This window comes from Trichosurus vulpecula, chromosome 8 (genome assembly GCF_011100635.1).
Source record: "Trichosurus vulpecula isolate mTriVul1 chromosome 8, mTriVul1.pri, whole genome shotgun sequence".
Taxonomy (NCBI): Eukaryota; Metazoa; Chordata; class Mammalia; order Diprotodontia; family Phalangeridae; genus Trichosurus; species Trichosurus vulpecula.
The window spans coordinates 188,579,701-188,595,820 of record NC_050580.1 but is presented as its reverse complement, the minus strand read 5'-3'; the positions used below and the strand labels follow the sequence as shown (position 1 = coordinate 188,595,820).

At 37.5% G+C, this 16,120-nt stretch overlaps 1 protein-coding gene across 1 annotated transcript; it reads right to left on the bottom strand.

Moving 5' to 3' along the window:
- Positions 1 to 669: 669 nt before the first annotated feature.
- Positions 670 to 1,167, bottom strand: LOC118829298 (COP9 signalosome complex subunit 9-like). The gene has a single exon (XM_036736306.1). It carries the CDS (start codon positions 1,083 to 1,085, stop codon positions 912 to 914), a length of 174 nt encoding a protein of 57 aa, XP_036592201.1. The 5' UTR covers positions 1,086 to 1,167; the 3' UTR covers positions 670 to 911.
- Positions 1,168 to 16,120: the final 14,953 nt, after the last annotated feature.

The following is a 16,120-nucleotide window of genomic DNA, read 5'->3' as shown; positions in this document are numbered from 1 at the left end:
GGTGATTATTATGAAATATTAACCCATAACTGTATTTTAACATGTTATAATCTTTTCTTGGGGAGCTAGGCAGTATAGTAGAGAGATTGCCAGGCCTGGAGTCAGGAAAACTCATCTTCCTGAATTCAAATCTGGCCTCAGACACTTACTAGCTGTGTGACCCTGGGCAAGTCACTTAACCCTGTTTGCCTCAGTTTCCTCATTTGCAAAATGAGCTGGAGAAGGAAATGGTGAACCACTCTAGTATCTTTGCCAAGAAAACTCCAAATGCGGTCATGGAGAGTCAGACATGACAGAAAATAACAACAAATCTTTTCTTTATTCAAGATTTCAGTGAATGTTACTTGAAATCTTCTTGGGCAGAGAATCACATTAGAAGGCATGGGGGATTATGCCAATTTGGTCATCTATTTCTCTAAGCTAGAAATATATTGGATATATATCAACAAAATTATTTCTGGCAGGTGAACCTAAATCATATAGTATTTTATTAATTTTTTTCTTCAACAATTGTAAAAGGAAGTTTCAAACCCAGGTCTTCTGATTCCATAGCTATCACATTTTCCACTTTGCTTTCATTAATAACATGCCAAAGTTAGGGGACAAACTAGGTAACCTCTCTAGGTACATCCCATATATTACTGATTATATTTCTTTTTTTTTAAAACTTTTTTCATATTTATTCAAACAAGGAAAACAGCCGATATTAAAAGATATCTACCAGTAGCTTCTTAATGGTTAACATTTTTTCATAATTAATTTCCTGTTTTGGTAACCATTTCCCAACTTTTGAGTATTTCCAGAAGCTCTTTAGAGATCACATACCATCTTTTGATTAAATAAAAGAGTATTCACGCTATTGCTACAAAACAAAGAATTAACATCTTGGGTTTCCATAGCTGGAAATCATTTCACTGGATATCATCATCATCAAAAAGATCTTCCAAATCATTAAAGAAATCCGCATGGACCGCCTTTTCATTGGCTGCCAAGTCCATCAAAAGGCCGGTGCTGCCTCCCGCCTCGTCCAGGTCCACGTAGGGCCCGGCACCCTCGGGGAACATCTCGTCCACAGCGGGCTTCATGCTCCCGTCAGTCTGTCCTTCCCTCTCGGCCCAGCACGTCACGCTCGTCTAGTCCCGGCACGTTCCGCCCCGTCTGCAGCCGGCTGTGCCCTGATTATATTTCTGATCATTGATAATAATGAGTAGTATTGTTTTTCTATATTAGATAAACACCAATGTGGAGCTATCCATGCCATAAAAATATAACACTGGATATACCAATTCCATTCAATTAAAAGCATTTATAAAGCAACAACTTTCTTCCAGGTACCCATACTAGGTGCTGGAAATGTATAAAGACAAAAATTATGCATCTTAGGAGCTTACATCTGTTTTCTAATTTTTTTATTTTTATTTGTTATTGAAATGCTTAATTTGTTTATCTATGTGAATGCCTTCAAAGTGTAAGTTAATGCCTTTCAAGCCTCTCATATGCACATGTGGATTAAATACTGGTTTCAAACTGACTTTTCTACAAGTTGATAGGATGTATATAACCTGAAAAGTGGGCAAGTATCCTTTTTAGATGAGTTTTTATTTGTATATTCTGTGGTATTATAGAGAAATTGTAGCACAACTTGTTTTTCTGATATATCATTTAATGGGCCCACAAACTGGTTGTCTTCACTTCTTATGGAACACAATTAGGAAAGAAGCAGATTCAAATAATTTGTTCTAGCCCTTTTCTTCTTTTATACTCTAAAATATCTTCTTCATCTTGTTGGAGAAGGAAGGCCCACAAGCCTGCAGTAGTGCCCAAGATTCATATAACTTTCAGCCAATTAGGTTTGTCTTTTTGGTTGTCCTGAACATAAAATGCTGAACGAACCAAAATGTGGTGTGAGAGTTGGCCCAGAACAGAGAGGAGCTAGGACAGCTGCGGCAGCAGCATCAGAGATGGCACCATCTTGATCTGTGTGTCATCCTGGAGTCCTCTCTTCTTTATTTTTCTATTTTTAAAAAAAATTATCAAAATATCTTTTTCCTCCCACCTTCCCCCCTCACCTCCACCACCATGGGAGGGGGCTATTAAAAATCTTCATAGCAAATAAGAATAGTTAAGCAAAAGAAATACCCATATTGGTGAAGTCCAAATTTTTTTTTTCCATCTGCATAATAGTCCATCATTTCTCTGTCAGGAAATGGGTAGCATTCTTCATCATCATCCTCTTTAATCGTGAGTGATCAGAGTTTTTAAGTCTTTCAAAATTGTTTAGCCTTGCAATGCTGATGTTACACTAAAAACTGTTCTCCTGCTTCTTATTCCACTCTGCATCAATCTGGTTTCTCTGTAATTTGAGAGCTACAGTTCCAACTTTCTTCCCAGAAAAGGAGCTCACATGCCACTGGGATGGCACAACAAATACAGAAATAAGTAAATGCCAAGGTTTTTTTTTAATCTCCTGCCTTGACTCCATGACCCTATGACATTTTAAAAATAAAGGAAGACATAGAACACAAAGCTGCAGTATGACTATGTTCGTTTTCAGTTGTACAAAGTATTCAAGTCAGTGAAAATCAAGGAACAAGCCACATTTAGTAACTGAAAAAGAAATGTAATTATGCTAGTGCTCGACTATTGCACAGATACCAGTTCTCTCCCCAAACCACAAAAGTCTGATGTACTGTTCAAACTTATGGAAGAAAGAACTAAGGATGCTGCTGCAGAAAATGACCAGATTGTATAGATCAAACTTAGAAAACAGCAAATAGAAGAAGAATCAGAGGAAAATCTCTGTTAATTTCCTATTTATCCAGTATATAGCTTATTTGTATATATTTGTTTGCATGTTGTGTTAGATTTTTGACTCCTTGAGGGCAGGTACTGTCTTTTGCCTTTATATATGTCACCGTGCTTGGCGCGTAGTCAGCACTTAATAAATGTTTACCAATTGATTAAAATTCTCTCTCTTACTCTTGCTGTGTACCCTAAAGAAAGTCATGTGACTTCTTTGGGCTTCTATTTCCTCATCTGTATAATGGCAACGTTGACTGGGTGACCTCTAAATCCCTTGTATCTCTAAATCTATGACCTGCTATTACAGCGTAGCAAAAAATAAGAACAAAAAGTCGCTTTAAACTGATAGAGCTCATGCTTCCTAATATGTAGACAAGTAACAACAGTAAAGCAGTGCTAAGCACTTGGAATTTCTTTGCTAATTACACTCTCCATACAATTACTTATTTTTTATTTCTTGGCCTACCTCTGACCTTCCCAATCAGAAAAATTCCACCTTCCCTCATAATGAGAGGCTTTCTTCTTCTAGTTTTAAGGCTTTAACCAGGTTGGCTTCCAAACTGAAGGCAGCCTGGTTCCTCCTCTCCACTAAACCAAGGTTCTCCCTTCCTTTAATATTCAGTTGACACTATTTCTTCTATGTTTAATACAAAGGCGATTGGGGTACCAGGACTGGCCGCCTATGATTCCATTAGTATCAAGCACTCCCAATGAGGAAACCACCACTGTTACAATGCAGATCAAACCTGCTCTTCCACTTAGAATCTTTAGTTTCCTAGAGAGCTAGAAGAATGAGAGACTTGCTCCGGATGGCAGAACCAATAGAAGCCAGGCGGGACTTGAACACCTTTCTAACTCTGAGGATGGCTCTCCACCCAATTAAAAAAATAGTGTTCAGCTGCCTCCTCCAAGGACTTTAGAAGCTTTGAGATTTCTCCTTACCAAGTTAAGACATTGGCTACTAATATAGCAGTACTGAGAGAGCACTGAGAATTCTTTACTCCAGCTGGTGCCTGGCTTTCAAAGTTAATGTGAACTATATACTCTGTTAATCCCAGGTAGGTCACACCTGCTGTCACACAGGAGTGGAGTTCCTGTGTCAAGCAGAAGTGGCTTTTCTATTCATGAAGCCTTAGTGTCGTGGTGAAAGGCAAGTGGCTTCCTTAGATTAATATCAGAACCAGGATCAGGAGGATGGACTAGGCTGGACTTTACAACCTCCTGATCCTGGAGAGTTAGGAGAAGATGGAGTACCTTGCTGAAGGCCATTGGCATTTGGAAGTGCTTGTTGGTATTGCTTCTATTTTAATCAATTTTTTTCTCTACTACAATTTGAAATTTAAGTAATTCGTTAACAACTAGACATAAAAGAGAAATACCAGTGGGTAGATGTAAAATGAGCCAATGTAGAGTAACTTAAATCCAGGCCCGAAGTTGATTCTTAGAATAATAGGACAGAGTATCTACCCATAAACCCACTAAGTACCATTTGCATTTTCATTTCATGGTATATTTTCTCAGAGCCATGGACCTAACTGCATTTGATACAAATTTGCTGCTGGTGTACATCAGGGCTGTCCAAAATACAGCCCGGCGGCCACATGTACCACACCAGGGCTGTCCAACCTTAGGTTATCTTAGCGCCGCATTAAAATAAAATAATTACTGGAGGGCTGCACCCAAAATAAAAAAATATGGCACACTAATAGAAAGTGGGGAAAATAATATGACTGGTGAAGGCACAAAGCATGAAAGCAAACACAAAACAACAAAGTGACAATGCAACAGTATATAGGTAGGTGCCTACTGACTAGTTTGCATCATACAGAGGAACGCATCCCACAGATCGATTGAAAATTCCGTGCGATATGTTCCGCCCATAATACTGCTTAAAAGCACCAAAGAAAATTAACATCAATGAGATTATTAGTGATGGAATTTAAAAAATCTAATGTGCATTCCATGCAAATTATTATTTTATTTTTTCGCTCATGAAAATTAAAACCTACAGGCGGGCCGCATAAAATCACACTGCGGGCTATATGCGACTGGCGGGCCATATTTTGGACAGCCCTGATATGTATCATGAACCATAGCTGGAAAAACAGAAATCTGTGCTTGAGATCTTCAATACGATTGTTGTGTATGATTACATAAGAAGTTTCCTTATTATATAACTAGTGTAAACTGAAGCTTGTGTGTGTCTGTGTTTGTGTGTGTGTGTGTGTGTGTGTGTGTGTGTGTGTGTGTGTGTGAGAGTTCAGGAGAGTTCAGGGCTAAGAGACCTCTTCTACGATTTTAGTAAAAATATTTTTTTTTAAGGAAAGAGGTATCCAACACTGGCCTTCCATGAGTTTGGGGAAATCATCCTAGAATTTGGTGTCTGGTGACAGTTACATGATATATGTGTGAAAATAATGGGCAGTGGTTTCAAATTATGAATGTTATTCTGGCTGACATTCCTAGCAACAACCTAGGATTTTAAAATGGAAGAGTAGAGAGTGAAATGTAATGAGCAGAGGGGGAAAAAAAAAACAACAACCACACCTTATAGCATTGTGCTCAGTATGCAAACTCATCAGGCCAGATTAGAGAAGCTTAGAGTAATGCACATAGCCCAAAACCTAGAAAGTTCTATTATCTCTAATCCATAGCGATGGGAAGGGAGGGGGAACTTGCTATCTTTTTCAGAGCAATATTTTAATCACTCCCCTTACAAATATGTACACAGATTCAATAATTACAACACAGTAGTAAGGGATTGTAGAAAAGCCTCCTCTCCATCTCAGCATTGTTTATGCCATTTTAATAAGTGGAATAAACTTGGGAGACTAGAACAATGTCACTTTTCCAGCTCGGCTGCGAAGGAATCTGACATTTGCACATAATCATTGAAATTCAACAATTTGTTCAAATGTAGCCATGAGATTTCCTTGTCCGGTTCCAAAAGGCCAAAGTACACTGGGGAGAGTGCATTAAGCTAATGTTGATGAATGTATTTAGGAGAGGTTATCTTGATGTTTAATTTGGAAGCCAAATGCTAGCATGTCAGTACCCCTACAAGATCAATGATCAGGGTAGAGAAACAGTAGGAGTTAGAATGAATGTACAAGGATATGCAGCCTTTAAAATAATGAACAGGTTTCCCAAGTTTTGCTCTGCCACAGAAACATTCCTACAGATTATGTTTGTGTGTGTGTGTGTGTGTGTGTGTGTGTATGTGTGTTTTAGTGGCTTGCAAGGGCATTTGATGATACGTTGGTTGAACTCCTAATACCAAAGGTCCCACATCATCATTCCCCTTATGGAGATTAGGGCCAATGTCACAGTTGATTCCACATACTTTGTTGATAATTTGACCAGTTCTCCTACTCTACCTCTCTTCCCCTCCATATTTAATGGACCCCTCTTGCAGAATGCAATATACCTGCTCACATGGGAAGGATGTCTTCATAGTGTTATGTCATCATAAAGCCTTCATTTCTTTCTGTTGTTCATCAGCTTCCCCCCCAGCCCTTTTTTTTCTACAACACCTCTGAGCTGGTACCCATAGCAACACCCATGAGAAGAGTGAGAGTGAATCTGCAGCAGCCATCCCCATAGCACAACATTGACAATGCTAGTCATTAAGGCAGCAGCACCTGCCTCCTCAGATCTCCAAGCTCCTCTGTGCTCTTGTCTTCCTCCAGAAGCAGTCACCCGGCTTACCCGGGCAGATCCAGAGACTCACTGTTAAGGATTTGTCACTTGCTTAGAACACCTTCGGATGGTAGCTCGGTATAATCCGTCCTCAATGGCACTGCCAGGTTGCATTAAGAAACAATTACCTTGGCTTGTGACTAGGAAAGCCAGCACCTGGATTCCCAAATTAAACTCTGTTTTCCAAGCAAAAGTAAGGTGCCCCTATTTTTGAAGAGAGGTATGAAAGCCATCATTAACCTTCTTCTGGTTCAAAGCAAAGTATTTTGGAATTGATACTTTATTGTTTAATAAACAAAGAATTGTGGAGAATGGAAAGTAGTTTTATATAATTCAATGGTATTATGATGCATTATTTATTAAGGCAGCTAGATTACACAGTGGATAGAGGGCCAGATGGAGCCAGGAAGAATTAGAATCCTGCATCTGGCACTTATCAGGTGTGTGACTTTGGGCAGGTTACTTAACTTATCCTCAGTTTCCTCATCTGTAAAATGGAGATGATGCTTATACCAACCTCACAGGGTGGTTGTCCGGATTAAATGGGATAATATGTGTAAAGTGTTTTAAAACCGTAAAGTATTGCACAAATGTTGGCTATTATTATTGTTCATACTCAGAGTATGCTAGGAACTGTGACAAAACAAACTTAATACATAGATCCTCTTCCAGGAGTGTTTTTATAGTAGGGAAGAAAACCAAACAAACATGGAGTTCTTTAAAAAACAAAAAACAAACAAAAAAACCTTCCTTTTTTTCCTCTTCTGAAAGAGCAGAAGAATAAAAGGAAACAGAAATGGGTTGGTTATTTTTTTCTTCTGCTCCCCATTTCTAGATCCATTTCCCAGAAAAGCTTGGATTCGAGGGGAATGATGCTAAAGCAAAAAGCTGACAGCAATGGATAAACATCCATTATTGATTCTTCTTTCAAGATGGTATAGAAATATAGTCTGGAATAAACTGGCCCACTTAAAACAGACTCCCTATTTAAAACTTTGCTGCGTGAAACAGGGCATACCTTAAATTCACCCTAAGACTCAAAGTCACCATGTTATTAAGAATCAAAAGAAAATAGCTTTTTTTTTCTCCCTACAGCTAGTAAATGCCAACCTTGGCGAAACTTTAGTTCCAACAAGTTATTTCTTAGCGTCCCTTTTCAATTATAAGTCTGATATCTCCTTAAGGATCTTAGTAAAAGAACAAATAGATTTTTTTTAAACCAAGTGTCCTTTAAACTGGTAATGAATATCTGTGTCCTGTATCACCTCCTTCATCTCCCCTCCCCATCCACTTCCCCCCCCCAAAAGAAAACGAGCAATTTATCAGTGGTAGTGCGAAAAGAGAAGATTTATCATTCTAAATTTTTCATTGCAGATGGTTTTCATTTTAAAAGGCAGGGAAACAATTTTTTTAAATCATTTTTTTTCCTAATGCAATTGAGCCAGACGTTTCTCGTAAATCTTGTTGCTTTAGTAGACAATACTCAATTCTCTGAATTTTATACTAGATCCAGATTTATTTATTTATTTATTTTGGAAGATGCCAGGCTCTGAGGCATGAAATTTCAAAAGCACTTGAAAAGTGGCATCAAATTTAAAACACATCATTGTGGTCACTCCCCTTTGGTAGAGCACATCATTAATATCTGCTATCATTCATATCACACACCAAACAGCAAAATTCCAGTTTTATACATATATACACACACACACGCACATATATATGTGCGTGTGTGTGTGTATGGATGTATACACGTGTGTATAATATATGTATATAAATATACATATATGTATATGTGTATGTGCATGTATAAATATAATGGAGCAGAGGGAAAGAAATGAATCTGCCAGCCAATATTTCTTCTATGTAGCATGGAGAGGTGGGCCCCGTGACTCATGGAGTCAAGGAGCCAAAACAGAAAGTTGGCTGTGGGGGAGAGACAAAGGGAAGGGAATGGAGCATTTTTTAATAAAAAAAAAATTTAATACTTGCTTCAAATTTCCTGCATGATTTCACCCCCGCCCTTTATGCAAGAACAATCTTAACATTTGTATTACAACCCTAGAAGTTCCCCTGAGTAAATGGAGGTTTGTCAGAGGTATCAATCAACAAATGATTGGGTTTTTCTGATGAGATTCATTATAGATACATATGAGGGAATCTTTATGCTTGCTCAGAGAAATTACCTCAAATCAAATTGCTTTTAAATTTTTCTAAAGTCCATGAGATACATATGTTTTGTTTTGTTTTGTTTTTCAGATATTCTCATGGGAAATTCTTAAAGGTAAATAATTCCCAGACTAGAAACTGTTCCTGTCTAATGCTGAATATTTTCTGGGTATGTACATTCCCCTACTTTCAAGGTTGAAGTGAAAAGCTATTTTAGTTATTTAGTTTAGTGAGACTTAATCACAAGCTAATGTACTCTACGCACATCATGCAGGCAATCTGAATGTAAGAATAGAAAAGAAAAAGACATGCTCCAGATGTTGTGAAATCCTGAATGCTGTCCATCAGCAAATATTTATTGTGACCATCGGGCTGATGTCATTGTGTTAGATGCCTAAGTGTTTATTCTGATATAATTCTCATCCCCAAGGATTTCATTATCTGAGAGAAAACAAGAGGGTTTTTTTTAAGCAAACAACCCATTCAACATCATATGTACAAATATTTCAGTTACACAATAGTCAATCAACTAAACCATAGAATTGTAAGACTAGAAGGGACCTTAGAGATTATCTAATTTAACTTCAATCTTTTTACAGAGGAAGAAACAGATCGAGAGATGATACGAAATTTGAACACAGATGACTAATAGCAAAGTTGGCCAAGAAGATAGTTTTCATTCCTTCTAATACAGGACTCTCATATATATATATATATATATTTACATACATACATACACATACATATGTATATGAGTACTGGACATGTTAGGTCTAGAATGTAAAGTGTAAATAGTTTTGTATTCATTAGAAGTTTTTTTCTTTTTAGAACTAGCCTTAAGTTGATTTCACAAAGCTATATTATTCTTGGCTAAGCCTTGAGAAGTTTTACTTATTTAAAAAAATCCACTAGTCATGTTCAATTCCAATCAACATTTATTAATGTCTACTACATGCAAGACACTAGGCCACATGCTGAAGATGTAAAGACAAAACAGTCTCTGCCCTCAAGGGGCTTACTTTGCATGGAGTAGGGAAACAGTTTAGAGCCATGAATTCCTAAAATCTTAGGGCTAGAAAAAAACCTTGGGGATGATTTTATCCAACTCCCTGATTTACATGAAAATAAACCCAGGAAGTTCTGATGTTGCTCCAGGTATCATTTATGCTAATATTATGCCCATAGTTATTAGCAATAATTTATATACTATACAATAAAGTATTAAAGTTGTCTCTCCTTTTTAACTCCCCAGATTTGGTTCCTTTGAAGTCTCTGTTCAACTTTTTCCATGAATAAATACATAACTGGGAGAGTATACTACTTTGCAGTTTACTAATTCTACATTCTTACTACCTGTTGGCTATTTCTCTGTAAATTAGCTTTTCTATCAGGGGAGATACTTTGCACATAATAGGCATTCAATAAATATTTGTCAAATGAGTGAATGAATGGATACATGAATGAGGACATGGTATTCTAGCTGCATCAGTCTGACTACATAGTATACCAATGGGCTTGGAATCAGGGTGGTCTGAGTTTGACTCCTGACTCAGACTTCTAGCTATGTGACCTTGGAAAAGTCATCTAACTTCTTTGGGCCTCAATTTCATCACATGTAAAATGAGGGAGTTGGATTTAATCACCCCAAAGGCCTCTTCCAGCTTTAAATATCTAATTCTATAATTATTGGCACCCTTGAGAAAAAGTTGAATGGTACAGACTATTGCCCTATTTAAGTTTTGGATATATTCGTGAATATTCAGTCTTCTACCTCTCTGATAACTAAGCAGGCCAAGAAAACATCGGAGAGTGAGTACATCCCTCATTTGTTGTCACTAATTTTACCTTGATTTTAATTGTGAAGAGTTTTAGTCAGATAAATAAAGAATGCCTTTTGTCCAGGGGGTGATGTGCAGTAAGATGGACAACCTATAGAGCTCATTCATTTCTGACACAGATACTGTGTATGGACAGTGAGGTATCCAGAGCTGAAGGGGAGGAAAAGAAAAGTCTAGATTTGACTTTAGAAAGTGCTACAGTTCTTTCCATGGCCCAAAGCTTCTCCTTGAATCAAAAGCCTATCTTTTAAAAACCAGTATTCTTCTTGTGATATTGCATAATTTTGAGTCATGCAATGTCTCACTGCAGAACTTACATTGAAGATCAGCCAAAGGGTATCGTAGAGTTGCATGATGGGTATGAGTTGCCTGAAACAAATAAAAAGAAGGCATTACATGGGAGAAGCAGTAAATAAAGAATTATATCATCTAAATAGAAGACTTTCTCATCATGACAGTTACGTATAAGCAATGCATAGATGGTGTGCCACATTGATATATACCTTTTTAAGATCACAAGAAATAGAAGAGGCTCCATGGTGTGTTTGGTGGACAACTTGGAATAAATTTGTCATTTGAATGTAAGCTCCTTGAAGACAGGAAATCCTTCATCCCCACTGTCTAGCAAAGTGCCTGACGTATAAACGTTCATGAATTAATGGAGATATTTATAATATTTATTTAACGAATTAATGAGGATGTGCACAAGAGTTACCCAGGATGGACAGGCTCATAGATGAGTTGCAATCTATATCACTGGAGGGAACACTGATATCAATGAGATCACAGATCCATCAAAATAGTGGATTACTAACTACAAATTAAAAGTTTTTAGTAACACTCCAATAGTTTATGCTACCCACATACCATGTAGTAAGTTGGTTTACCTGGGAAATGAGAGAAAAGAGTGAGGGAGAGATGTATAAAAGTCTAGGAATCAAAAAATAAAATAAAAGTCTAGGAATCAGAATCTACTAACCCATTAACCAAGGTTTGTAGAAGTTGACACCCCATGATCTTTATCCTGTCTCACATGGGGATCACTGGGAAGTCATTAAGATTAAGGTTACTTTGCAAATTCAATACCTAACTGGGATTTATTTACAATCTAAACATCACAAGAAAATCCTGGCTCAGTGAACTCCTGAGGGGAAGTGAGGCATGAAATGGGGCAGTTTTTTTTTAGGTCCTTCTCAAGCCATCACATTACTGAGGTCAACATTCTAGTTTGTCCTCATCCATTCACAACATCCAGAAGAACATACAACACATATTTGTTGAATCAATCATACCATATTATAGTTTGGAAGTGGCCTATGGTGGTCTTATCTTAACAATTTTAGGGTAGAAAATAAATTGATATCTCTCTCCATCCTTCTTCTCTCCTATTTTTACCATGTTACCATTATGTCCCAACCAGTCCTAACTCATATCCTCCACTAATATGCATTTGGTCCTTAGAAAACCTCCTAAGTACCTCAACTCTAGCTTGCTTCATTAGTTCCCATCACCAAAATGACTATACAAAGAAAAAAGGCATATATTTAGACTACCTACCCCTGTAAAAGAAGAAAGAAGTTATCATCCTTAGAGTTCCTTCAATGGTATCTATACTTTGGCTACCATGTTGTAGAGTCTGTTCTCTATTATATATTGTAGAGTCTTAATTACATTATTATCTATTGTAGAGCCTGAATCTATTAACCCAATCCTTGATTCAGATTTCAAAATTATTAGAGGAAAATTTCAAATTTCCAAAGACCTGTTTTTCCCTAAAATTCTAATCCTGTGATACTGAACCGAAAAGACTTTCTCTTATTTAGAACTGTAACTAAGGTGGGACAATAAGAGCTTTGTCCCTACCAAAATTTACTGTTGCTTCAGAGAAGAATCATCTGACTGTAGTCCCTAATTAGCAAGAATAATTCATTAAAATAGAAAGCTGCCTGGTTACAGTCTTCCTTTGCCCCACTTTTACCTACCTATGACCAGAAGAGATCCTCCATGGGCAGACCCCAGAAAAACCTCCCCATTGGTCATCTTGAGTGATGTGGAGTCTCCCCCTCCCCAGTTAAATTTATTTTAATAAGTTAACCCCCTTTCAGCTCTAAATCTATGAGGTTTTCCTAAGACCATGTCTAAATGTGGTCTGCTTATCTAGGGATCAAATTTTTTGAAGTCCTATACCCCCAAATATCAAGTTTTATTTCTATTCCTACCTACCTATTAGATCCAACTGACTTAAACTTTTGACACAACAGTGTGATAAACACTTAACCTAGAAGACAGAAGAGAAATACTTTGAATTGTGCATAATGTCCCTCCCAATACAACAAACCCATATTTCTTGAATGGGAAATTAGGCCATATTTGAATTGAAAGTACATAAAATAATAAAGTTTTGCCCTTTTATTGAAGACTGCATGATGATATATTGTCACGAATATTTGTACCAAGTAAATATGATGAGTGGCCTACATGGTTCTTAAAAAAAAAATCCAGGTACAGTAATACATTGTTGGTAGAGTTATGAAATAGTACAACCATTTTAGAAAGCAATCTGGAATTACTCAAATAACACGACTGAAATGTCCATACCCTTTGAACCAGAGACTCCATTGCTGGCCTTATACAACAAAGAAGCCATCAATAAGAAGAGTATCCCCATATACTCCAAAATATATCATGGTAGCTAAAGAATCAGAAACAAAATAGATGCCCCTTGATGGGGCATGGCTAGACAAATTATGGTACATGAATAAAATGGAATACTGTTGTACTGTAAGAAATAAAACATGGAATGAATACAGAGAAGCATGGAAAAATCTATATGAACTGATAGAGAAGTCAGCAAAGCTGAGAAACTAATATACATAGTAACTACAACAGTGCAAGTGGAAAGACCAATTACACACCCCAAAAAATCAAAAGTTAATGTAACAAAATTATAAAGATCAAGCAGGATTTGAACAAAAAGATATGAGAAGATAGCCCCAAATCACTTCTTTATGCAAGAGGGAGGTCAATAGGTGTTACACACTGTAAATTTTTTGAACCTTTTCAATATATTGATCAGTTGTACTGACTTTTTTCCTCCCTAAAAATATTATTTTTCATACAGGATGGCTCTCTGGGAGAGGATAGAAGAAGATATTTGGGATTACTATGTTAATAGAAGGATGAGAAAATATCAATAAAAACTGATTTTAAAAATAGTCCAAAAAGTTTCTCTTCAAAAAATGCCTACTAGCCCAAAGACGTTTTTGTTAGCATCAAAGATATTATGCATCTGACCTTAGTCAGTATCAGCAGCCTCAGGGAGCACATTACTGGGGCTGTGTGTGATATTTTCCATGCTTATTAAAATTGTTCCTACCCACAGGATAATTTATTTTGGCCTAACCTAATTTCTTTTAAAACCCCTGTCTGGGGGCTAGTATTAATTAGCATGATTGTTTTGAGCATAGAGATAGCAGTATGCTCCAGATATCTTTGGGTTAAAGAAAGAAAAATGGCCTTTGGAATATAAAATGCAATGCAGCCAACTCATGATCATTACAAGTGAAGTGCCCCCAGTGCAATTCATCTATGTTGATAATATATTTTTAATAAGTTCAAAATAGTATTTGAATGCATCTGTGCCAAAGGTATATAAAGATGTGACTGGAGTAAAGAACTTTTTAAGGCAGTATTTTCTTCAGTGGTCTTTTGGACCTCCTTTTCCATTTGACTAATTCTGCCTTTTAAGGCATTCTTCTCCTCATTGGCTTTTTTGAGCTCTTTTGCCATTTGTGTCAGTCTATTTTTTAAGGTGTTATTTTCTTCAGTATTTTTTGGTTCTCCTTTAGCAATTTGTTGACTTGTTTTTCATGATTTTCTTGTATCACTCTCACTTCTCTTCCTAATTTTTCCTCTACTTCTTTTACTTAATTTTCCAAATCCTTTTTGAGCTCTTCCATGACCTGAGACCAATTCATCTTTTTCTTGGAAGCTTTTGATGTAGCATCTTTGATTTTGTTGACTTCTTCCGGCTGTATGTTTTGATCTTCTTTGTCACCAAAGAAAGATTCTATAGTCTGAGTCCTTTTATGCTGCCTGTACATTTTCCCAGCCAGTAACTTGACCTTTAAGCTCTCTGTCAGGGTATGACTGCTTCCAGAGTGGAGAGTGCTTTGTTTCAAGCTTCAGGGGTTTTGCACTACTGTTTTCAGAGCCTCTTCTATTCTGAAGTGGTATGATGCTTCTCTCTTGGCCAATTCTCTGGTCTGTGAGTGCAAGCACTCCTTTCTGCCATGTAACTACCAGGAGGACTGCCTTTCCACAGTCACTGCAAGCTTTGTCACACCAGCATTCCTCCTCCCCCAAGGACCACCAACCATGACTGCAACCCAGATCCAAGCAGGGCTAAGCAACAGAGTACTGTCTTAGCACCAGCAAAGATATTCCTGCACTCCTGCTCTGATCAGCCACCTGATTCCCTCCACAGTCTGTGGGCCTGGAGCCTAAAGCAGCAGCCCAGTTACAGCTGTAGCCACCTCTGCCACCCCAGGGCTGGGGCCAAACCAAGCACTTCTCTCACCCAGGTCCAACAGTTTTCCCACTGACCTGCTCCATTGTTTTTGGCATTTGTGGGTAGAGAAGCCTGCTCTGCTCAGTCTACTCTGGCCTGGTGTCTTCCTGCATGGCCCACGGTGGGCTGCACTCTGCTCCCAGCAAGGTGTGACAGACCCTTCTCAGCAACCATCTAGGCCATCTTGGGCTGGAGACTTATTTCACTCTGTCATTTCATGAGTTCTGTAGTTCTAGAGTTTGTTTAGAGTCATTTTTTACTGGTGTTTGGAGGAATTTGGAGGAGAGCTCAAGCAAGTCCTTGTTTTCAAGCTACCATCTTGGCTCCATAAAGAGCTCTTAATAAGAGAAGACATATTGCAATGGAAAGAGTGTTAGATTTTGTGTCAGAGGACTTGGGTTCAGATCCTGGCTCTCTCACCTACTACCTATGTGATGCTGGGAAGGTCTCTTAGCCTTTCTGTTTCAATTTCCTCATCTGCAAAATGAGCAGGTTGGTCCCTTATGGCTCAAAATCTATGATACTATCATCCTATGTTTCTTTTTAACCTTTTACTTATGAATTTCTATGGCTGAAAATCTTCATTGTTACTGTTAAGTCATTTTTAGTCACATCTAACTCTTTGTGATCCCATTTGGAGTTTTCTTGGAAAATGTACTGGAGTGTTGTGCCATTTCCTTCTCCAGCTCAGTTTGCAGATGAGGAAACTGACTGTATGACCCTGGACAAGTCATTTAGACTCATTTGCCTCAGTTTCCTTAACTGTAAAATGAGTATAATAAAATCACATCCCTCCCAGGGTTGTTGTGAGTAAATGAGATAATATTTATAAAGACACCTAGCATAGTGTCTGGTACATAGTAGGTACAATATAAATGCTAGTTATTATTATTATTAACAATATCTAAATAGACTAGCAAAGTAGGTGGGAGTCAGGTTGTATAGAACTTTAAAAGCTAATCAAGGGAATTTATATTTTTTTTTCCTAGAGGTGCATTGATAGAGGTAATGTTATACCAATAAAATCAAAAGTCCTACAAAT